This window comes from Excalfactoria chinensis, chromosome 3 (assembly GCF_039878825.1).
Source record: "Excalfactoria chinensis isolate bCotChi1 chromosome 3, bCotChi1.hap2, whole genome shotgun sequence".
In the NCBI taxonomy this organism is placed as follows: domain Eukaryota; kingdom Metazoa; phylum Chordata; class Aves; order Galliformes; family Phasianidae; genus Excalfactoria; species Excalfactoria chinensis.
In genome coordinates this window covers 97,229,265-97,252,733 of record NC_092827.1, presented here as the reverse complement: position 1 = coordinate 97,252,733, position 23,469 = coordinate 97,229,265, and the positions used below count along the sequence as shown (strand labels likewise).

Genomic DNA, 23,469 nt, shown 5'->3' with positions numbered 1-23,469 from the left:
CAGAAACTCCAAAGGAGAGCAGCTCCCTCCCGCTCTCCCTCCTTCCCCCCAAACAAAACAAAACAACAAAAAAAAAACTACATAAAAACGAAAAAAATATCAAAAACCACCCAAAACTTTTTTTTTTTCCTGTTTTTCTTTCCTTTTTATTATTTTTTTAACTTTTTTCAAAAAGCTTTTTGTTTTTTTGGTCTGCGGGTCGCGGGTCGGCCGAGCAGCCCTTCCCTCCCCTCCTCCTCCTCCTCCTCCTCCTCTCCCTCCTCTCTGGCCTCACCGGCCCCTCGCGGACAGACAGACGGACGGATGGAGGTGGTGAGAGGGGCTCCCGGTAGGGGAGAAAAACTGAGAAATAAAAACAAAATTAAAAAGAAAAGAAAAAAAAAAAAAAGAAAAGAAAAAAAAAAAGGCAATTGGAAAGTTGTGTTTTTGTGTTGGGCTCATCGTCGGCCGTGGCGGCCCAGGAACGTCAGCTGAAGGGAACGGCCGCAGCGTTGAGCTGGAGCCGATGCTCTTCCATCCCCAGAGCGCGGCCGCCTGCAGGTGGGAGCCAACCAGGAGCCTTTGGGATTTTGTGTTCCAAGTCCTCTTCTGTTCCGTTTAAAAAAATAATAATTATAATAACCCGGCCGGAAGGGCGCGGGATGCAAATAAATATCAGTCAGGAGAGACGGGGCCGCTGCCAAAGCGGGGAGGAGGTCTGGGGTGGGGGTCGGCGTGGGGCCGGGCCCTCACAAGACCTGGAAGCGCCAGGAGGCCTGGTCCTTGTAGTCGAGGCAGTCGGGGGAGTTGAAGTTGAGCTTCCAGGAGGCGGCGGCGGCCGGCTCCTTGTAGTCCAGGCAGTCGGAGGAGTTGAAGGGCAGCGCGGTGCCGCCATAGCCCTGGTGGTGGTGGTGGTGGTGGTGATGGTGGTGGCCTGAGCTCTGGCTCAGCGGGTGGTGATGGTGGTGGCCCGGCACCGAGGAGGGCCCCATGGGGCTGAGCTGGTGGGGATGGTGGTGGGAGTGCATGGGGGCCAGGTAGGAGCTGCAATCCACTCCCCCGAAGTAGGACGAGGAGGGCGGCGCGGGGTAGCCCTGCCCGTACCCGCCGCCCTGGCCGTAGGACACGGGGTAGCTGGCGGAGGCTGCTGGCCCCGCGCGCTGCATGCAGGACGCGCCGGCGGGCGGCAGGGGCTCAGGCACCGTCACCCCCGCTGGGGCCGCACCAGGAGAGATGGAGGCCGGGCTCCAGATGGATGAGGCCGTTGTGCCCAAGGAGGCCGGGGCAGCCCCGGCCGCCGCTGCCACCCCTGACGAGGCCGAGCTGGAGGAGGAGGAAGAGGCTGAGGAGCTGGAGGCAGCTGCCGGCGGTGTGAACTGCCCACTGCTCTCTGAGCCTGAGCTCTCGCGGGCCGGTGACGACTTCTTCTTGGCCGGACGGCTCTTGGCTCCACCACCGCTCTGCTGCTGCTGCCGGCACTTGGCACGGCGGTTCTTGAACCAGACCTGGGGGAAATGGGGCTGTGAGCGATGGGGCGAGGAGCAGGGGCCCTGCATGCCCTCCCGCAGCCGGGCGGCCTCACCCGCACCCACACCCCGCCATTACACCCACGGAGCCCTGCCCGCGCCGCGACGGCATCACCCCAAATGCCCTCAGAGTGCAGTGGGGCGTCCCGTCCTACTGCACTGGGTTCATTGGGACTTGAGGCCAAGAGACCCCACCGAGTTCAGGACTGAATAAATGGCCATGGGGAAGGGGCCAGCACCTGCACACCCACCCCACAGGCAGCACTCCACGGCCGCTGGTGCACAGCAAGGCAGCACAGGGGCTGCTAACCCCACAGGGCAGGTGGACAGGGGAACACAAATCAAATAAGATTGAAAAGAAATACAGATGAGCAGAATATAAACAAAAGCCCCTTCCCCTGAGCAGCACGGCCCACGCACGCCCCAGGGAGACCGGCTGTGAGTGGCCAACCACACCAAGTGCCCCTGTCCCGGCGGTACCTGCACTCGGGACTCGGGCAGATTGATCTTCAGGGCCACCTCCTCCCTCATGAAGATGTCGGGGTAGCGCGTCTTGGCAAACAGGGCCTCCAGCACGTCCAGCTGCGAGCGGGTGAAGGTGGTACGCTCCCGGCGCTGCTTCCGTGGGGTGGCTGCGGGTGGGCACCGTCACTGTGGCACCGCGCTGCCCCGGCACCCTGCCTGAGCATCCCTCCCCTCCCCTCTGCAGACCCCACATTACAGAACCCCTTGGACCCACGGCACTACCACGTGGGGCCGGACCCCATCCCACCGCGGACAGGGTGAGCGGAGAAGCACTTGGGAAGGATCAGGCCCGGCCGCGGTGGGAGATCCGTGGAGATTTCGTTGTAAGGAAATAAACCACCTTTCCACCTCCCCTCCTCCTCCCCTTTCTTTTTCTTTTCTTTCTTTTTCTTTTCTTTTTCTTTCTTTTCTTTTTTCTTTTTTTTTTTTCTTTTATCTTTTTCTTTTTTAAATTCTCCTTAAAATTCCCCTCCAGAACAAACGAAATCCGAGCGTGGGGAGGGGGGAGGGGGGTCGCGTTTGGGACTCACCCGGGTACCCGACGGAGGGGTGCAGCAGGTCCATGGCGGGGCCCGGCAGCCCCAGCCCGTTCATGCCGTACGGGGGCTGCTTGAGGTAAGACATCATGCTAACAGCCGGGCGGGTTTCCTCCGACGTCCCGCAGGAAAGTAAAAAAAAAATAAAAATAAAAATAAAAAAATAAAAAAAAAAAATAGCCGTAATACAAATAATAAAAAAAAAAAAAAAAAAAAATGAGGAAAAAGAGGGGGAAAAAAAAAAAAAAGAGCCCCAAAAACGAACGCAACAAAAAGAGCCCCCGGACGAGCGGCAGAGCCGCGCCGCCGCCGCGCAGTGTTCGGTCCGTCCCGCGGCGCCGACGCGCGGTCCTCAGGCGGCGGTGGCGGAGCGGAGCGGGGTCGGCCCGGTCCTGCGGGGAGAGAGCGGGGTCAGAGAGCCGCAACTTCGCAGGTCTGGGGGGTTTCTTTCTTTCTTTCTTTCTTTCTTTCTTTCTTTTTTTTTCTTTTTAATAATTATTCTTTTTCGAAACGAAGGCGAGTTGCGGGCGAGCGCAGAGACGCACCGTCGCCCGGCGATGGGGAGAGATAAAGCAATTATTTAAAAAGATAATTGGATTAGGAATCAAAAGGAGGGACCGGAGGAGGGAAGTCTAATTAATTTAAAAGCGAGCGGACGGGGACGTTTTAATTAGAAATGGACGAGAGTTGAAAAGAAGGAGGGAAGAAGGGGAGCGCGGAGCGGCACCGGCACCGGGCGCGGGGTTCCGGGCCGCGAAGGGGGGGGGGGGGGGAAGGGGGGCGGCGTGGCCGGGACCCCCCCGGCCGGGTCGGGCCGGGCCCCCCCTGCGCGACCGCGGAGCGCGGGGCGGAGCGGAGCGGGGGCCCCCCCGGGAGGGGGCGGTGGGGGCGCGCAGCCCGACCGGGCTCCCCGCGTTACCTTGCCGCCGGCCCGCGCTGTCGGGGCGATGGAGCCGCGGCCCTGATGAGGTTTGATCGCCTCCGCGCCGCCCTACCCTTGTATGTGCGCGCAAAGCCCGTGCGTAACCAACCCGGCGCCAATCCGCGGCCGCTCCCCGCCTGACTGACAGCCGCCCGGGCAATGGCAGAGCGGCCCCGGGCCCCCCCCGCCCGCCCCGCGCCGCTCCGCACCGCTCCGCGCTGCCCCGCGCACCTTCCCGACCCCTTCCCCTCTCCCCTTCCCCTGCCCCTCCACGCTCCCGCACCGCGCTGCCCCGCGGGCGACGGGACGCGGCGGTTCCCGAGGAGAGAGAGAGAGGGGGGCAGGGGGGGAGGGTTGCAGCCCCGGAGGGCACCAAACTTTGTGGATTTCTTAAGAAAAAGAAGAGAAAACCGAGGGAACAGGCGCGGCGAGTGGCCGGGAGCGCTGAGAGGCGGTGTGCGCGCCTCAACAAGACGCCCGTCCGCGCTACAGCTGAACGCGAGCGCACCGCGCACCGCAGCGCACCGCAGCGCTTTCACTCCCCCTGCCCCCTCTTCCCCCCCCCCCCCCCCCCCTTTTTCTTTTCGTTTTTCTTTATTTCTCTCTTTCCCTCGTTCTTCCCCGGTTCCTCGGCGGGGACACCCGAAGCCCGATGGCGACGACGAGGAGGAAGAGGAAGGCCGCCCTGCGCTCCCTGCCCGGCTCCCCCCTGCCGTTCCCCCCCCGCCCGCCGCTTCTTACCCCGCCGAAGTTTCCCCGCCCCGCGATCGGGTCGGACGCGACCGACCAAACTTTCCTTCCCCCCCCCCGACCCCCCGCTCCGCGCTGTCCGTCTCCCCCCCGGCAGCACACAGGAGGCGCTCGGTCCGGTAAGAAAGATTCGGTTTTTATTGAAAACGCTCTCTCCGTCTCTCGGCACTGTAATAAATAAACGGGGGCTCCGCGGGGCCCGGCGCAATAAATACGGCCCGGGGACAGCGGGGGGTGCGGACCGGGACCAGGATCGGGACCGGATCCGGGAGGGCCCTCCCCGTGGGGTCGGTGTTGGATCTCCGGGCCCCTCTAACACTACAGCACGAACCCGGGGTTGCGCGGAGCTCCGGACGGGACCCGCCGGCTCCGGCCCGAGGGAATAGGGGGGGGTTGGGGGAAAGTGTGTGTGTGTGTGTGTGTGTGTGTGTGTGTGTGTGTGTGTGTTGGGGGAGTTTGATTTGATTTGATATTTTTGCAAAACATTTTTTTTTCTTCTTCTTTTTTTTTCTCTCTTTTTCTTTCTCGGTAGCCTCTCGTCGGCGATTCGGCAGCGCAGGACGGGGCCGCCGCTCACTGCAGGATGCACTTCTCCTCCCGCTTGGCCATCTTGCCTTTGTTTTGCTCCAGGGTCCGCTCCAGGTGCTCGTCCTCCTCCTCGGCCCTGCGGGGACACCCGGGGGTGAGCGGGGGCACAGAGCCCGGCCCCCCCCGCCTCTCACTCACTGCTTCTCCTGCGCGTCCAGGTCCCGCACCAGCGCGTCCCGCTTGTTCACCAGCAGCACCAGCTCGTCCAGCAGCAGCTGCTCCCTCCGCTTCTGCGCCTCCGTCTTCTGCCAGTCTGCGGGGCGGGACGGACACGGTCACGGCACGGCACGGCCCGGCGGGGCGCAGACCGACCCGTTGCGGCACAGCCCAGCCCGGCCCGGCTCTGCCCTCCGGGGCGCAGCCCCTCCGCCACCCCGCCCGGCACAGCCCGCCGCCGCCCGCCTCGCCTTTCGTTCTTTTAACGACTTTTAGCGATTAGCCCCGTGATTTCTGTTCCCCGCGGGACTCCGCACCCGGAGCGTTCCTCCCGAAGGGGCTCCGCAGCCGTTCGCCGTTCCCGTCCCGGCCGTGCCCCGGGGCTGCCGCTGTCACTCACCGCGCGGCCATCCCCGCCTCCCTCATTAGGAAGGTAAACAATGGGGAGGGAGGCGGCGGGGAGCGGAGGGTGGGGGGTGAAGAGGGGGGAGAGCTTCGAAAAGAAGAAAAAGAAAAAAAAAGAGGGGGGGGATGAAACAGGAAAAAAAAGGAAAAAAGAAAAAAAAAAGAAAAAATAAAGGGAGGGGGGAGGCTGGGGGGGGAAAGGAGGGAAGCAGCACGGGAGCTCCCCGCTTTTCCCTGTACGGGACTCGGGGCCGCCTCGGGACGGGCGCGGCGAGCGCTGAAAATGGGGCGCAGCGCGGAGCGACCCCCGGGGGCAGCGCAGCCCGCGTGGTACCGGCGCGGCTCCGCCTGAGCTGTTCGCAGCACTTTTGCTTTTTGCCATTCCTTTTTTGTGTGTTTTTTCGTTCCCCCTCAGCTCCCCATTTTCAGCCGCAGTTGCGGCTTTGCAAACGGCGAACATCGGGTGAACATTGCAGCGTCGGCCTCGCTCTGCCCTACTCTTTTTTTCCTGCTCGGTCCCCTCTGCGAGCTGCCCTTCCCGTTTTCTCCGTGGGCTCAGCGACACCGCGTCAACGGAACGCAACGATTTGTCCCGTGCTCTCCGCGTCCGCCCATCCCCGGCGGATCAGACGCGCGGTGCGCTGCTTTTACTTCGTTTCCCCGCAAAAGGAGACCCGTTTGTCCCCCTCTCGGGTAGCGGGTGGCACGGCGCGGGGCCGGCACGGAGCTGCAGGATCACATTCCCTGCTGGAGCTCCCCTCAAGCTGGCTTTAACCCAACAGCATCTCGCCAGCAGCCCCTTGGGGTCCCTCCCTGCAATGTCGGGGTGCCCGGCAGGCCCCCACCTGTTGTGCCCGGCGGCCCTCGGTACCGTAAGGGCTAAGCCACACACCGAAGCCCCAGGGCCAGCTCCACGCTCAGTGCTGAGAGCTGTGGGCACCGCGCAGGCTGAAATGACTAAGTTTGTGAAACTCTCATTGGAGTAGAAATGCTTTCAGTTCTTCACCGATTTCGCGTTGTCTTTTTTTTTTGCCCCCGCTGCTCTCAGGGCAATAATTACTAGGGGCAAACGGGCGGCCGGTTCCCATAGAAATGCTTTAATGGAAGTGGGCAAAAGTTCTTGCGGGAAAACCCGCAGCCCCGGCGCCGCAATAACGAAGCCGGGCACTTTGATGGAAATTAACGGGAGTTTTGTAAGGAGCGCGTTGGGGGATGGCAGGCAGCCCTTATCTGCGGTTCCAGTCAACTAGCAATCCTGAAAGAGTTTGCATCATCATCAGAGCAGCCCGTTTGATAGGATTCTGTGCTGCGCCTAATCAATCTATGGGATACCGGGCTGTGCGGTGTAACAAAGCTAAAATAGATTTACAAATGGGGTTTTAGAGGATAAGCTCCTCCACAGGATTACATATTGATTTTAAATATAAAAAGCTTATCATATAAACCATAACTACAAAAATAGTGAACCTATGCATAAATCCTTTTAGAAGAGCACCCACTTCAAACTGGAAGCCAGGAATAAATCAAGATGTACAAAACCCTAAAGAAGATCCATTTCTTGGGCAGGAAACGAACACCCCCCTCCCGAGGTGTGCAAAAATGAACTTATCTCTCCCAAGGAGGCATTAAATCTTGAATTAAGAAAGGAAAAGAAAGGAAAGGGGGGTGGAGGCGGCGCTGGGGCCGTGCGGTGCAGGAGGATGGCCCCAAGTCCCCAACCCCGTGCGGGCAGCAGCGTGTTGCCGAGCTGCCGGACAGCAGCGAGCTGCTCTCTGCTTCCCTGCCCATCTCTGCAGCTCAAGGAGGTGGATAAAAAGTCCGGCTTTTGTTTGGCGCTCTCCTGTTTCATAGCAGCACTGCAGCCGCTCGCGCACCCCGCGGCCCCGTCCCGCAGCCGGCTTTGCCTGCAGCCTTCCCCGCCATAAGCAGCGGGGTGAACTGCCTGGGGGACACATCACCAGCACGACCACGCGTGGAAGATACAGCAGTTCAGCCCGGCAGCATATTGCCATCTCTCAAGGAGTTCTTTTGATTTAGTTTTTACTTTCCAACCCGGGTCGGCGTTCTGCCTCACAATCCCCCCTTTGAGACGCGCGGCCCGGCTGGCCCCGGGCTGCGTTTTGTTTTCTCTCTGGCATTTTGCTGTGGTTTTGTTAGGAGGGCTTTTCCTTCTGTAGGCTTGGAGGTAGAAGCAGAGCACTGCCGAAACTTCGGATGGGATAACCATTTCTTTTATGGTGTAAAACGCTCTGCACAGACTTTGTTGCATAAATAAAAAGAAAACCCAAATTTTCCAGCACTCCTCCATTTACTCCCTAAGCCCCCGTTTATCCCATCAGCAGCAGTGAAAAAAAAAAACAAAAACCAAAAAACTAAAAAAAACCAGGAAAATAATAATAAACAAACAAACAAACCAAGAGAGAGACTTGCTGGGTTTCAGCATCGCTCTCTGAACTTGCAGAACTGAAGTGAACTGAACTGAAGACCGAGGTTGTCCCAGTCAGCATGAGCAGCACAGGGCCGCTCTGCCATCCCCAGACAGAAACACACGGCTGAGGCCACTGAGCATTTCGATTTAAGGTTTGAAGCACAGCATCTCTCACGTCCTCCTCGGTTTTAGAGCATTCCACGTACTGACTATTGCAGTGCTATGATTCCCTGCTAATCCGGCTGTCTCTGCAGCAAGCCGTGTGTACATTCCTGACCCAAGTTTACCCAAGGATATGGTGCAGGCAGCCTTATGCAGAAACACAACCACAGATGGACAGATAGGAAAAGCTACCTGCAACCTGCTGCTTTCCTGCTCCAAACTTAACGCTGCCAGTGAAGTCTCCAAACTAATTAGAATCGATTTATTATGGATCAGGTACCTTATCAGGTGAAGAAAGAAATTACCATGGACAGTCAAAGGGTTAAGAGGTCAATACCGAATAGCAAAATCAATTTGCATTGATCAGACAAAAGGTCCATTTTGCAGAGCCCAAAGGATTAACTTTTAAGCAAACAGCTTTGAACTATACGACAGCATTTGTGACTGAGAGCTATAAGCGGCACAGCATTATAAAACACTTAAGATATTTAAATAAGAAAATAATGCAGGCAGTGGGTTAAGCTATCTGGATGTTTATTTTTTATTATGAATCATCCCTAGGATTATTGTACAATTCACTCCAAAGCCCTGTGGAAAGTTTGAGCTGTTTCCCTGATCCCGCGTGTCAATCTGCCCCTGGGCCGCGTTCAGGTGAGGTGACTGAGCGCGGGGAGCACAGAGAACCGAGAAAATGGCTGTGTGGGACTGCCCTGATCCTGGTGTCGCCCCAACCAAGGGTTTGCTTGGCAAACGCAGAGCATTGCCACAAAAGAGAGGCCTTTTTCCCAGCCAGGTGCTGGTGTGAGACCCACCCAGAGGGCAGAAGGCAGGAGCTCCCTCCAGTGGGTCACTCCGTTGGGTCTCTGCGGCCAGAAGCAGCATGACGCTGCTCCAAAACTAACCCTCCACCTACTTAGTGCTTTCACCTACACATATGCCGAGGATACCATACCTTGTGCCCTGTATTTTTATTTTTCCTGTCTAACCCTTGCACATGGCACCGAGGGCCCGGTGCGCTCGCTGCGTGCCACTACCAACAGCATGGCCAATGCTTACCTTCGATAGCCAGCATGGCGCGCAGCTCCCGGTTCAGCAGCTCGTAGCGCCGCTCCAGGTCGTGCTCTTTTTCCCTAGGCGAGTTGCAAAAGTTCATCAATATGTTAATTACTAAATCATTAAACACTTAAAAGAACCTTTAACGTGCATTGATTTTAGGACTGGCGACCGACTTTTCTCTGAAAGTTTAAGCTACTCCAAACAAGTGATACACAAACTTAAAACCCAGCATGATGGGTAACGGGGCCTTTAATGCCCTCTGTTGTACTGAGGGAAACAGTCATTTCACATCCACCCTCAGAGCTGCTGTTGTGGAATGTCCTAAGCGTAAAACATTCCCCCGGATCTAATGAACAGATTTCAGCATCAGCCTATTCGCCGAGATAACACCGGCACTATTATCCTATATACATTTTGCCCTAATGAATAATGAAAATTAGACCCGGGATTAGGAAAGCTCGATGTTTGGAGGTGGAATCTCCTGAGCGCAGCAGCACGCTAGGTGGCACACCGCAGGAGCTGAGCTGCAGGGAGCAGAGCTGCACCCAGTGCTGCCTCTCCCTGCTGGGAAAAAGCTTCCTTCGGCAGGGGCACAGCACGGAACCACCCGCCCGCTTCTGAAATGTAATCTGATTCTACCGTAGGGCCTTTGGAAATGTACCTACGCCTGGCGTTTTGTATTTTTTCACAGCTCTGTTTAATCTCATGTCATTGCACGCTCTGCATTGTCAGGTCTGAAATATGAGGAAAACAAGTTCCCCGGTGTGCTAGGCAGCTCACCCGCGTTCCTCGTTCTTGAGGAAACATATTAAAGTCTAAAGGAAGAAGGCAAAAGTGTTTTGCACCTGTCTGCTGTGTACATATTCAGGTAAATCTGCCTTCTGGACTTGCATGTGTCCATTTGTACTTACAGGAGGGAAAGCTGGTTCATCCGTCTTATCAAGGCGTTCTTCTTGTTAACCAGCATGAACCACTCCTGCATCATAGCTTCCTCTTCTTCCGTGTTTCTTCCTGCAATAGAAAGTGCTTCTTTACTTGGGTGGCACTGCACAAGTTAAGCCGTGTATTTCAGTTCAGTAGTTGGAGGATCCACCTCCCCTATCACAGAGCATCACAAGGCAGAATCCCAGTGGTACAACTATCACAGCACTGCACTATAGGAGTCCTGAAGTCCAAAGCTGTTAGCTTTGCAAATAGAACTCCGATAGCAGACTCTTTTCATCATATATTTTATGTCTTCTTCTGAAGTAAATATATCATCTCTATGTTCCCAATAAAAAAAGTAATCCTGCTGCACCTAAACCCATTGTGGTGGGCTTTACCACCAGCAAAGCCAGGATCACACACCATCGGGGCACACAGTGGGAGGCATGCAGCACCCCAAGGGCCCTGAATGTGCCATCTGAGGGCATTGGTACAAGGAAAGGAGCAGGAAGCAGCAGCAGGGCACTGCTGGTGGGTGGCTGCTCCTGGGGTGCAGCTTTGCCTTGCCTCTCCCCCAGGACCTCTGCTTTTGTGTAGAAAAAATCATGGCAGGTTTGCACGGCATCGACGATGATATTTGTCAGTTCTGCACTGCCCCAGAGAGGATTAAGACTTACAGGTAGAGTTTGCTGCTAAGTTACAGATCAAAAGTACTGCTGGATCAGGCCCACTAATAGGGTCTGCAGTTAGGAGCAGTGACAATTGGCAACGGCAACTCACCCGGCAGCCCCTATTTATTTGGGGGTAGCAAGGCAGAGGGAAGCTTCTGCCTGCTCTGGGATTGCCATGCAGTGAGTGAACAGAAGTTCTCACAACCACAAATACGCGGCCCTAGGAACACGTCGGTCAGCTTCTGGCACTAATTTCATGACGAGCAACCTCAGGGCGAGCACCTAAACCTGAGCTAGGAACTTCTATCCCTTACTGTGTCCCCACAGACAGAGTTGGCAGTGGTGCACAATGAGGGGAGCCGCAGGTCAGCGCTCCCAAGGGCGTTATTTCGGTGTTCCTGTGCCGACACCGAAGGCTGCGGAACGCGCTCCGGCTGGGCTGGTTTAAAGGGAGTTAACAAAGTCCTTATTGTTTTACCCATTTTTTAATCTTTTCGGTAGCTGTTTTTGTATTCACTTCGGACCATGTGATGCCCTGACACCGGTCATGTGATAGCGGCTGCGATAGGCACAAATCCCCGGGCAGCAACAAAAGAAGAAAGAGGAAAAAAGAAAAAGCTGAGAAAAAGCTTGCCATTTGGAAAAAGGCCAATTGTACCCCGGTGAAGGCCTTTTTGATCAGCAAAATGACACATGTGTGCAATATTAATAGCGCTAGATGGTGATATTTTATTTGTTGACCACGAGCTTTTAAATTCTTGTGCACGGGGCTGAAACAGATTCTTCCCAGGCAAGCAAAATAAAAGATGAGCCGCCGGACGTATAATTCTTAAATAACTCTTTTCAGCACATCCGGTGCCGTTCACTAATTTGCTTTTTTTCCTTTTTTTTTTCCTTTGGTGGAAACACTTTTGGCCAAGAAAAAACCAAACGCTCCTTCGACAGCAGCCCCGTGAGCTGAGATCACGTTGGCAGTGCCTGAACAAAATGCACTGAGCCTCTCCCTGGGCTCAGCACACATCTACTCCGCAGAACCCCACCGCCGCACTGCTCGCCTTCGTGGCCGCTTTCCGAATGCAGAACGAGGGTTTCGTTCCCTCGCTGTAAAAGTCTGAAAATTAAAATGGGAGTATTATGTGTGCCGGTCTCTGAAAAAAAAACACCAGCCCACTGTAGAGATTATTTAAATGAAGCGAGAAACGTGTTTCAGAATGGATCGATACCGTGCATGCAAACCCCTTATCTGCGCCAGGACGAGAGGATGAGAATCTATCTCTCGCCCACAGATCTCAAACTTACATTTCCTCCACTACACCATTGTTTTGGATAAACAACAACAACAACAACAAAACCCTTTTAAAGCTAGTAAGTTGGACCATTACAAATTAATCCTGACTTTAATAACTGGTTAAAGACCCCTTCAGCTTTATAAGTAACAAAAAATATTAAAGCCTGTGATCACAGCGAGCTTTTCTCATTTCTCCTCTCACCATTTGTTATTTAATCCAATACTAGTAATCCAATTTGTCCATCAGACTTTTAAAGGGCAGAATGCAACTTCCCCAGCTTAGACACTTTTCAAAGTACAATATATTTTTCAAATGAATGCTGGATGTTTCATTTTTTCCCCAACTGTTCCTAGCTCTAATGTATGAGGAAAAAAAGAACAAGATGAACATTGTTCGCGCTGATTAAGTAAGAGCTCATTAAAGAGCTGTCAGTGCCGTACTTTGAATATGCATGAAGCATATAATCAGATCTAGTACCGTCACTAGAGGAGAATACGGTAAGTACAAAGGATTGATTTAATTACTTAGAGTGGGCTGTGGTGGTGAAGCAGCCTTGTTAGCGGCAGAGAAAGGAGGCTGTATTCCGGCACGGCCAGGGGAAGGAGGCAGAGTGAGCTTCTGCCACAATGCCTCATCTCGGGATAAAGCACTTTACACCACAGCTCAAAACGAAGACTGTCAGCTCGCTGAAAAGCCCCGAATTCATCTCATCGTGTTTAACCTCACCTGGTTAACTATCAAGCAGAGCTATTTATTCTCTTTCGCGCTGATTACGAGCTCTGCACTTTATCCTGCAGCTCAGTGCTGACTTCTGAGCGCGGCCTCGGACTGCGCTGCTCAGCGCTGCAGCCCCGTGTGCGCACAGCGCGCGGGAAGGAATGCCGAGGCAGAACCGAAGGGAGCCGTAAGCACAGCACATCCCTGTCTAGGCACCCAGCACAGCCCTTGGTGTCGTGTTTGCTTACTATACACGCTCTGAGGCCGGAGCCGACAAGGCTTAGCTCGTTTATTTTCTCTTTTTCTTTTTTTTTACACTCTGCTGCTATCCTTCTGCTAGGAAATCAAGGGAGTTCTCCATGCCATTTTCCAATCTGACTGCCCAGCTTGAGTGCTGAGCGATGCCTGCTCCTCTCTCCCCCTCACCTGACATCCCCCACATCCCTCCTCAGCCATCAGGGCAGCCCAGGGCACCAAACTCTGCCCTCGGACAGCAGAAACTCCACCAGCTCCTGCGCTGTGCGTCTGGCTGGGGCATCTCTCACACAGGGTTCAGGAAAGGCTGCAGCATAAAGTTTGGTGCTGTCGTCCTAGGGAGCCAGGATTCTAATAACAGCCGAAAGACAAAACAACCAAGCAACCAAACAACCACAAAAAACCCAGCCCCCCTCCCCGCTCCAACTTTATTTCCTCCCATGGTTCGTCACACATATTCTAACAGTATTTTCATGACTGTTATTCAGGAACAACTTGAGCCAATTTTCACCTTCAACGCTCAAGAATTACAAGCATGCATGTATGTTGCCGTTTTTTTTCGGAGAACAATACAAGGGACTGCCTTATTTTCACGTTGCACAGCCTCCGGGCAGGCTTTATAAAATATCTTTTCCTTCACTTTCTTCAGGATTTACAAATGGATTTTTGTTTGAATTGCAAGCTAATTATTTGTTCAATATTTAAATAAGGAGCGTTTTGACAAATGCCTGTTCTGAATCAATTTCAAAGAGCAAACTGCTTTCCCCCCCCCCCCTTTCTTTCCTGCTGAAAACACTTCTAACACACCCTTACCATCAGCAGGCTGTTGGGATGTATATGTGCCATTAGATCCATTATTTTAAAGCCTTTTGGGCAGCCAGTCACTAGATAAACCAAATATGGATTAACATAGTGAAACTGTACATCGCTAAGAAAACAGACTAAAGTGCTACAAAACACCACGAGTACCACTTAAAGGGAAGAGAAAGCAGCAACATGCAGGGGCAGGATGGGTCTGCAGTGTAAATGGATGAACACAGTAACTCCTCTACATCATACACTGCTGTAAATCTGTCAAGATAAGCCAATAGATTCATACTTTAAAAAAAATAAATCCTTACATGTAAATGTATTTAGCCGTTGTGCAAAAATGAATTACAACCTACAGCAGATAAATAATAAAGGCTTTCTATCAGCATCCCCTACCAGCCCATTCGGTCTGGCAAGAAATAACAGGTTCACAGAAATCACTTTGCATGCTGTCTCAAGCAGTAATTGTTTTTAAATTTTATTTGCACTGCGTATAGTGTGTGCCACGGTGTCATGTTAAACACAGAAAGCTCCCCATCTCCCCATTTACCTCAGCAGAACTACACGAAAAACAACCTACTTAAGACAGAGCCCATTCTTCGCCCATTTGCTGCTGTTTACCCACAGTTTTAAAGCAGAATAGAAGCAGCTTTCTTCCCTCGGCGTACTTGGGTGAAGAGGCCAGCAGCAGGATGCCAGCCGTGGGAGCAAGAGCGAGGCAAATAATGACTGAAATTGGCAACTTGGTCCCGTTCCTCTGCTCTGAGAGCCGTGCTATTTGCTGTCTGACAGCAGCAAGGTGACCACCGTGGCCTGTCCGAGTGCTGGAGAATTCCATGAATTCTGAAAACACACAGCACTGCGCTTGTTTGCCTGCTGGAAACCAATTGAGTTGCACTCGGGCAATTAGGGGGACAGGTTTTTACGAGTTACTGTATTAGGAGCAACCGGACAGATTGGCTTGGTTACCTGAAGGAGAACACGAACAGCAAATAAAGGAATAGTTTGAGGATGTGCCTCGTCTTGTCTCATAGGAACCTGAGGAAATGCACTGAAATTGAAGGCGGTGTGTTCACAACCGATAAAAGAACTCTCTCTGCCCAAAGCCTCGGCGCTCACCATCGAACGCGTTGCCATAAGGCGATGTTGAAACTAAGAGCTCAGCAAGAATTAAAAGCGGGCTGAATGTTGAACAGGGGAAGGCAAGGCTGTATCAATAAATACTCTGACGAACAAACAGAAAACACAAGAGTGAGGAACTGGATCCTTCCCGCTATAGGATAGTGGCTAACCTCCTTCAAGAGGACAATCTTTGGTGGAGAAACTCAAGAATTTTAGTTACGTTAGTCTTAAAAGATCTCAGTGTTGAAAGAGAGCCTCCAGTAGGCAGCGTGAACAGCTGGGCTGCTCGACCTCGAGCTTTGCACCCTCCATTTCACTATTACCACACTCACCTTTCCTCCAAAATACTTCTTATTTCACTGACTGACGACGTCCTTGGTTATTAAAAATCACGGGACATGAACAAGAGTTGCCACCAAGAGACATACATAACAAGATGGGTGTCTTGTTTAGATGGCCATGCAGGAGTGAGCAATAGAGATCAGCCAAAGCTCTCGCACAATTTTCCTGAATGGGAAAACGCCTAAGGAACACTGTGAAGAAAAATGCATGGCCACTAACTTGCTGTCTGAGAGCAGTTGAGGAGACATTGATGTCCACACAATGAAGTCTCATAAAGGTGGGTGCCGACTGCCAAGAATCTGCCAGGCTGAGCTGTATTGCCTTGCAGTCTGACTACTTGGGCCCCAAAAGCACTGTGACCCTAACGAGACAGAGCCTTGGCCAAGGGAATTCCTTTATCGCAAGAACACATCAAATTAGCTTACTATCAAGCAGAAAACATGTAATTTCTTTGCTTTCTGAAATGGAATAAATCAGAAAGCTCGTTGAGAACTTTGAGAGCTGTGCAAACAGGTTGGGGCTCTCATCACAGCGCAGAGCACGCCAGGATTTCTCCTAACCACAGCTGGACTGACACAGAGAGACACACGTCTGCAGCCCACAGCCTGGCTACCTGAGGTTGTCCCAGGTCACAAACTTCCATGGAAAAGGAGAGATCGCTGATTTTTTCCTACTCAAATCAACACAGTGGGCACAAGAAAATAACAGAAAATCAGCAGAAACATAACACCTGGGCTTGGTAAAGAGAATGAGCGTGTTTTAAATGTGAGGTTATTAAGATGAAGAAAACACATAGCCCGGTGGCCCAAAATTCAGACAGCAAGGGGTGAGATTCAAGTGAAAAATCTGGGGACTCCTATAAAGCAGCAACGCTTCCTTCCCAAGGACAATGCTGGCAGGGACCCTCACACTAGACAGAACCAACACTTGGCCCTCTCTACCCTCCAGAATTTGTTATTCCCAAATTTGCTCCTGTAACACAACTTCAGGAGGAGCCTGGGCTTGGGAAAGCCATCAAACCTTCGCTTGCAGCACAGGAAACTAGCATCATTAGCTGGGACACCTGAACCTCTTAAACCACGGAAAAAAAACAACAACATCATTTCTCACTTGGAAATTCACCAAGAGCTGGATGGCAACCTGGCAGACAGACTATTTTGCTTGCAGGTCAAAAAGCAGAGTTGCATGCTTTGTTACTGGTGACAGTAATTACTTGATGACTACTGACTACTCCTTAGGCCAGTCCCACCTGCCTGCTCACATGGCGAGTGATGGTCGGTAAAGATTCTGAAGTGAGAGGGAAGTTACAGTCTTTGGATTGTGCTCTTCTAGGAGACATGCTTCTTTCAGAATGCTTAGTCTTGGGGCTAGAAAAAGGTGCTGTGCAGTAAAAAAGAACTTCTTAACTGGACAGGGCTGAATTTAACCCAAACTGCTGCCTGATGTGAGATGATGGCTGGCACCGAATATGACCATGTAGCGATGTCACCAAGAGTCCTGGTCTCAGTGGGAGTTGGCAGGTTCATTCCTCTGGGACCTTAAGCTTCCCAGGGCTAACCAAGGCTAGGCCAAGGTGCCCCGGGGCTCCGCAGTTCCCAGAGCTGACAGAGAAAGTGTTTTTGGTGGTAAAAGAGAGAGAAAAAGCGAGAAAAACTAAGAGAGCTTTCTGCAGAGCACAGCGTGAGCTGGGAGCCCCAGGGTGACCGCGGTGCCTTTCTCCTCACCGCTCTCTTTACAGGCAGGCCCTGCTTGTAGAGAACGCCGGCTTCCAGGCATGGAGCCAGAGACTAGGCTGACCACATGAAAGACCATTTATACTGCAATACCACAAAGAAAGATGGAAATCAGCTAAAGAAGCAAGTGTCTGTTGGGTCTTGCAAGACTTCTGGAAGGCTTGCAAGTCTATTCAGTGCACTGAGGGCTCTCCCAGAGCAGCCTCCTGCTATGCGGGCTGTGCTGCCTGCCTTCGGGTGCTTTCCTCCACCACCATGATGAGGCTACAGCTGGGGAAGGCATGGAGAGCAGGCCAGCATCTCCTCCAGCCCCCAGGCAGCCAACAGCAGTGCTGTGTTGCCTTGAGAAAATAAATAACAACTGTCATTTGATCACCGGGCTTCTTTACAGTGGGATGAACTCAGGTGGGGAAGGCTGACCATGCATGTTGTCTGCACTTCATGGAATCATAGAATGTCCTGGGTTGAAAAGGACCACAATGATCATTCAATTTCAACCCCTGCCGTGTGCAGGGTTGCCAACCAGCAGAGCAGGCTGCCCAGAGCCACATCCAGCCTGGCCTTGAATGCCTTCAGGGATGGGGCATCCACAGCCCTTCCTTCCAATGTATTGACTGTATCGCTCAGCTTTTGCTCTTAGGAAGCAAACCTCTGCCAGCTGACACACTGATCTGAGATCCAGGAGGAGCAGGGAGGGCACTCAAGGCCAACCTTCACATGCTGTGGTGCAGCCCAGAGAACCTGCTCAGTGGGTGCTGCAGAAATACTGGGTGCACAGAAAGGCCCAGCTGGCTGATGGACCCCCAGCAGAACCAACCAGGCTGCCTCACAGGAGCTGCTGTAAGGAGTTGGAGGTCGGAGAGGATGAAACTGGCAAAACAGGAGGCTTTGTGGACAGAACATGGCGCAAAGGAAACTGAAAGAAAACTGACGTGCCTGAAGGACTCAAGAAGGAATGGACAGTGAGCGTGGCATGCTGCTGTAAGAGCAGTGGGGTTATTAAGTCGTACTTTCTGATTTGGGTAAGATAGGAAAGCATGAGAAGATCGCAATGACTTCCCTGCCTAGTTACAGCTTTTTCTGTGTGCATATACACCATCATTTCTACTGTTTGCTGCCTTCCAAATAGGCAGACAGCAGCCTGCACGTGCAAGCTTGGGTAGAAAGGACAGGAGTTAGTCCAAGGAGGTGTTTTGAGAATGAAGAAACAAGCATGCAAAAGGGACTAATACACAAACATACCCCTTCCTGCTGGTAGGGAGGACAGTGACTAAACCACCTTTTAAACAGAGCCCGTCTCTCATGCAAAGAGATAATTTTCCATAATTTTCCTCCCCTAGCACTAACGCTGGTGGATACAAACCTATCTTCATTTTGGAAAATGCCAAAGAATTGTGAATGTGATTGGTTTTAAAAGCCAGAACTTGTTCTGGGGGTGCAGCACCTCCTCCCAGCTTGCACCAAGTGCAAATTCCTATTACAGACCAAGGGACTCCAGCAAGAAGCATTCAAGACCGTATAATGCAGCCTGGTAAATACAGCTTGATAATCAGGTTTGTGAAGGTGCAGAGCATATAAGGGATTTATTTTTTGATAGCGAATCTGTGCACATATACATCATCAAGCACCCATTGAGAAGCAGAACACTCCAAGTGATTAATACAGCTAAAGGGGGCAGATAAGAGATCAATGACAAAATCACCTGGTAAAAAAGAAAAAGAAAAAGAAAAAAAGAAAGAAAAGTAAAAGGTGTTGCATTAAAAGGGCTTTTACTTTGCATGGCAAACAATACGGAGAAACCTGTATTTTAGCACTTGTGCTCAAGAAGCACTCCAAAGTATGCCAGGATGAGAAGAGAAACCCATCCTTTCTAATAATCTTGTGACAAAAGCTAAAAGACATCATCCTATTAACTAGTGATCTCAACTGCTAATGCAGAGTACTTCCTGGTGCCTTTTATGTAGAATGCTGCTATTAAAAAACCACTAAACATTCACTGCGAACAACACAGAATCATTCATCTTTTATCAGCATCTCTTGTTCAAGGAGTATGAGAGGGGCTGAAGGTGTCATTGATATTATAGAGTGGAAATTAATCAGAAATTTTTCTCATATTTTCCTCATCACACTAATTTACTTTTGTACAAATTTTCCCCTGCTAAAAAGTTCATACCCAGCCCCCTGTTGTACGCTTTTAAGTTGAGAATATTCAACGAGCACGTCAACTGAAAGGCACCAGGTCCCAACACAAAAAGCATTCGAAATTCTCATTTAGTTGTCTTTATTTTGCTAGCGCCATGTGGTCCTTGAAGATGTAGAAAACACGGGAAGCCGAGTAAAGATCAGAGCAGGCTCATTAGCATTCTGACAAAATTGGAGTGGTGGAGATGTATAGTTTGCCTAGTTTGTCGTTTTGAAAGCTACCGGTGGTAAGCTTTCTATTTCATTGTGCTTTTGTCTTTTTTGGGGGTTTTCAACGCAGCGGGGGTGTTTGTTAGCCTAGGTTTTCACAGTGCATTGTGGGAACCTTTCCTGCACATTCAGCCTATATAGTATCATTTGAGTTCAAGTCAAAAAGTTTTTGGTGTTTTTTTTTTTTGTTGTTGTTGTTTTTTCTTTTTTTTTCCTATTTATTTCATAATAACCCAGACTAACGTACAATCGTCCGGCTGTCAAAACCCATCCTGCTTAACACCTGTTTCATCAAGCAAAAAAAAAGAAAAGAAATAAAACAAACTCTGAGCTGCATTTTAAAACGGAACTTTTCAAACGCGTTGCTAGTTTTCTTCAAAAGACAAGATAAGAAGAAATTAATTTAAATTCTGCTGTTTACAATCAACTAGGAATGCATTTGAGACAGATCCAGTCGATTAGAATTCAAAAGAGACTCTTTCCCTCTATAAGATCCCAATTCTATTTCAGAGCCTCTTGAAGGAAAGATTGGTTTATGCTCCAGAATTATGTAAATAATGAACTACCTCTTAGAAGACCTAAAGAAGTTATTACTCCAGCCATTTGATTTATTTTTTTTTTTAACATAAGGCTCACTTTGAAGGGCTAAAAGGGCTACATTAATGCTGCTATTCGACACAAACGTTTCCAAGTTGCAACGGAATGGATAAAGGTCTTTTGGGATGAATTTATCTGCTCAATCCTTGCGGTTGCCCTCCTCTCTCGGATGATGACCCAAAAGAATGTCAACAGCTCATTTCCCAGAGCGCTGGGAGAACCCCTGTGCCAGCCATCATCTGCGTGCTCTCAAAGCAACGTTTCCAGCCTTGTGCTCCACAAATGTTTTAAGAGATCTGCTCTCATCTCCACCGCCCTGGCAGTACTTGGGACACCAGTGCTTGAGGAATGCTGGCTGCTGGAATCCAAGTGTGACCGTCACACGGGCGTGCGACCTGAGTGCTTCCAATTCCTGCTGTTGAACTGAAGCCATGCTATGGCAGTGACAAGCAAATGCTGAGAACCCACATATATTGACTTGTCCTTAGTTCAGCCTTTCAGTACTTTAATACGATGTGTCCAACTGCCAAAATTGCGGACACCACTTTGGGATGGAAGGATCAAATCTGGCTCAAAGGGAGTTACAGCGGTTGTGATTCTGATACAGTAAATTTTACAACGGAATGGGGATTAAAGGTTTATTTACTTAGCAATGAGGAAAAGGATAAACAAATATTAAGAGAAAGATCCGCTTTACGCAAACCCTTCAAAACTCTTTCTTTTTGTCACATGCCCAAGCAGCATCACAATGCTTGCCAGAAGAGCAAGCGCTTCCTACCAAGGACACGGTTTGCCAGGCCAGCAAGTGATCCCTGGCCTTTAGGCCCCAAATAGCACAGGCAGGTAAGGGCAGGGATGCAGCCCCACAATGCCCTGGCTGCAAAACTGGCAGATCTCCATGTCTGCATCCCTACATCATGTCTACATCCCATGTGAAATGCAGTGGCTTTCATCCCGGGGCACTGGGCAATGTCAAAGCTGTACATCAGTTCTCCCCACCAGCTGAAAGCAACCCCCATCCCGCAGCATGAGGCAGGGGGAATACGTTAAGACGAACAAAAGGCAGAGTTTTGCCAGCTCCGAGGTGCCACCTTTATTTCAAATCTGCTTTTAATCACTTTGCTCCTTCTCATTCAAACTCCTCGTAGAGTCGAATAACCTGCAGACTGTTACACACACGGTGGCGAAGACGACTGAATTATTTTCTATACTTCGCAATGTGTGTTTAGCTGCAAAATTATTTATCTCCTTCACTGCGTTCTGCCGCGAAAGTTTCCCCAAGAAGAATCGTCTGGACCAGCCATATCAAATTAGAGGGCAGTCAGGAGTGTCTAAGTCCAGCTTTAAAACAAATATCATAACAATTACTTAGCCATATGGAAAATAGGGTATGTCTTTCCTGAAAGCTTTTATACATTTTCTATCTCGAATTTCAACTTCATTAGAAACTATTTCTGACTAGCAAGCTGCAAGATTGCTAAATATCTGTTAACTCACCATGAAGCAAGAGACTCTTTTTTTAATGGCAGAACTTTTCCAAGATGCAAATGAACAATAATCTAATTTCGAGAGTAAATTAACTGAAGGAATCATTTCAACGTGTTGCAAAGTCCCGGGAGCGGAGCGCTGAGCGGCAGCCCCTCGCTCAGCTCGGCCCACGCCGCTCCCAGCCCCATCTGCAGAAGAGCCCACATTGTGCTCGTGTTTGGGTTCCTCTGACTTAAAGGCCAGATGTTTCACAAATGACCAACAATCGGAGGTTAGAATAAATTAATGACTGATTTCTGAGCTTTGATGGAATTAAGCATACTTCTTTTCTCAATGTGCCATGTGAATGTTCTCCCGTTAAACTTTTTTTTTTTTTTTTTTTTTTTTTTTTTTTTTTTTTTTTTTTTTTTTTTTGACAAGTGAGGCCACCCGGCAGAAAACAACTGATGCAAAACCCAGGAGTAATCCCTCTGTTTAGTTCAACACTGTGGTTAGCCTTAACACTGCCTCTATTATCCAATGGATTTAGAGAAACTTTCATTTATTTGTTGGCCTCCGTCTTCAACTTTGTTGCCTTCTTTAAAGAGCCCCAGACCCATTCCTATGTAAATACATTTGCATGCAGCCACAATGACACTTTCTGGGACTCTGATTAAGCTTGCAGAACCAGATAGCTGCAGCGTGCACATTTGTGATCTCCACGTAAGCACTTTCCCAAATACATATGAGCAAATGAAGCTGATGTCACCCTCGCCCCAGGACTTTAAAGAAAGGCTCCGTGGCAAAGCACAGCCCAAATCCCAAAGCTCTGCCCCGCAATGGCAGCGTTACATGGCAGTCAGCACTGAGTAGCTACCATGGTACAGTATTTGTGCCCAACACCACGTCCTTCTCATCTCAGAGCTGTAAGGTCGAGGCTTTTTCGCTGCAAAATATCCTCTCCTAGCCGGCCGCACAGCAGAATCCCTGTTTTAACAGTGAGGATTCGCAGCTCCTTCCCCTTGCGCCTGCTTTTTCTTGCTGCCTCTGTTTATAAGGAGTACCCAGAGTATAATGTATGATTATACACTGTACACAATGCAGCCTTCCTGCAGCCAATTCAAATAGCAAGCTTTGCATCCAGCAAGTCTATTATGAAACAGCACCAGGATTAATCCATGCAATTACAACCCACAAAAATGCAGGTGGACAATCAGCACGATTCTGCCCTTCCCATGTACAAAATGCCACTACCTTAAAGGTTTAAGTTCTGCAGGAGAGGCACGGTGGACTTATAGCACACACCAGGAGCTGGTTTTGTGATTTCCCAGGCACTGATGACCGCGGGCCGCAAACAGCAGCTCCATATATCCCTGCAGTATACGTTCGAGGAGATAACGCCATCTTCTAGGGATAAAATGAACATCCAGCTCCTTGCTTTTGCAAGACGGTCTGTTCTAATATAGCTTTAACAACTTCATATACAAAACTTCTTTAAAAAATCATATTAAGGCATTATTCAAGACCACTGCTGCACGTACTAAGAAAAATGAAGCCAAAATATAACTACTAAGCTTAATTACATATGAAAACACACTGCTAGTAGACAACACCTTGCATAGCTGCCAGCCCCACAGTGAAGGCACCAGCACCATTCAGAAACCAGCTCTGATTTACACTTTATTTCCATTATTCCTGAGGGCACGTGAAGTCTCTGTAAATACCATATACAAACCCAATTTCTCTCGTTGGACTCAGCACATCAATACAAAAGCAAATGAACTACCAGAGTGCCCTAATTAACAATTTTGCAAGTGAATGCAGACATCAGTGCCACACTGCAGCCATTAAAGTCTATTCCTCCCCATATCTGTTTCTGTTAACATTTCAATATAGACCAAGTAAATGACCTTTCCCCCTCTCAAACTCAATTAAGCTATTTGAACATCAATTGATAACTTACCATGTATTTATGCAAAACGTGCAAGCGAGAGATTCATTTTTCAATCCTAATGATGTTTTGATGAAGGAAAACCACCTTAGCTCCCCTGCCATGGTATCCCATGGGGTTGGGCTGTGTGCCCCAGACACCCAGCA

The 23,469-nt window shown here is 50.5% G+C and overlaps 2 protein-coding genes across 7 annotated transcripts in view; both read right to left on the bottom strand.

Annotated features, from left to right (window-relative positions):
* Nucleotides 1-259: 259 nt before the first annotated feature.
* Nucleotides 260-2,704, bottom strand: OTX1 (orthodenticle homeobox 1). Its single transcript, XM_072332618.1, has 3 exons — nucleotides 2,561-2,704; nucleotides 1,986-2,137; nucleotides 260-1,484 (listed from the first exon to the last, which is right to left on the bottom strand). The coding sequence occupies exons 1-3, from the start codon at nucleotides 2,655-2,657 to the stop codon at nucleotides 729-731; spliced, it is 1,005 nt and encodes a 334-aa protein (XP_072188719.1). The 5' UTR covers nucleotides 2,658-2,704; the 3' UTR covers nucleotides 260-728.
* A 2,058-nt stretch (nucleotides 2,705-4,762) lies between these two features.
* EHBP1 (EH domain binding protein 1) overlaps nucleotides 4,763-23,469 on the bottom strand; it is a 192,445-nt gene continuing 173,738 nt past the window's right edge. For all 6 annotated transcript variants that reach the window (XM_072331630.1, XM_072331631.1, XM_072331633.1 and 3 more), the window contains 4 exons: nucleotides 9,945-10,044; nucleotides 9,034-9,107; nucleotides 4,965-5,079; nucleotides 4,763-4,902 (listed from right to left, as the gene is read on the bottom strand). In XM_072331630.1, the coding sequence (XP_072187731.1) occupies nucleotides 4,812-4,902; nucleotides 4,965-5,079; nucleotides 9,034-9,107; nucleotides 9,945-10,044 (380 nt within the window). In that variant the 3' untranslated portion in view covers nucleotides 4,763-4,811. The remainder of the gene's footprint in view (nucleotides 4,903-4,964; nucleotides 5,080-9,033; nucleotides 9,108-9,944; nucleotides 10,045-23,469) is intronic.

Bases quoted from the DNA above. Each gene is read 5' to 3' on its own strand.
- OTX1 (XM_072332618.1), bottom strand. From the start codon at position 2,657: ATGATGTCTTACCTCAAGCAGCCCCCGTACGGCATGAACGGGCTGGGG. The intron at 2,138-2,560 runs GTGAGTCCCAAA...GCCCACCCGCAG, and splicing joins CCCCTCCGTCGGGTACCCGG to CCACCCCACGGAAGCAGCGC. The intron at 1,485-1,985 runs GTACCGCCGGGA...CATTTCCCCCAG, and splicing joins TGCCCGAGTCCCGAGTGCAG to GTCTGGTTCAAGAACCGCCG.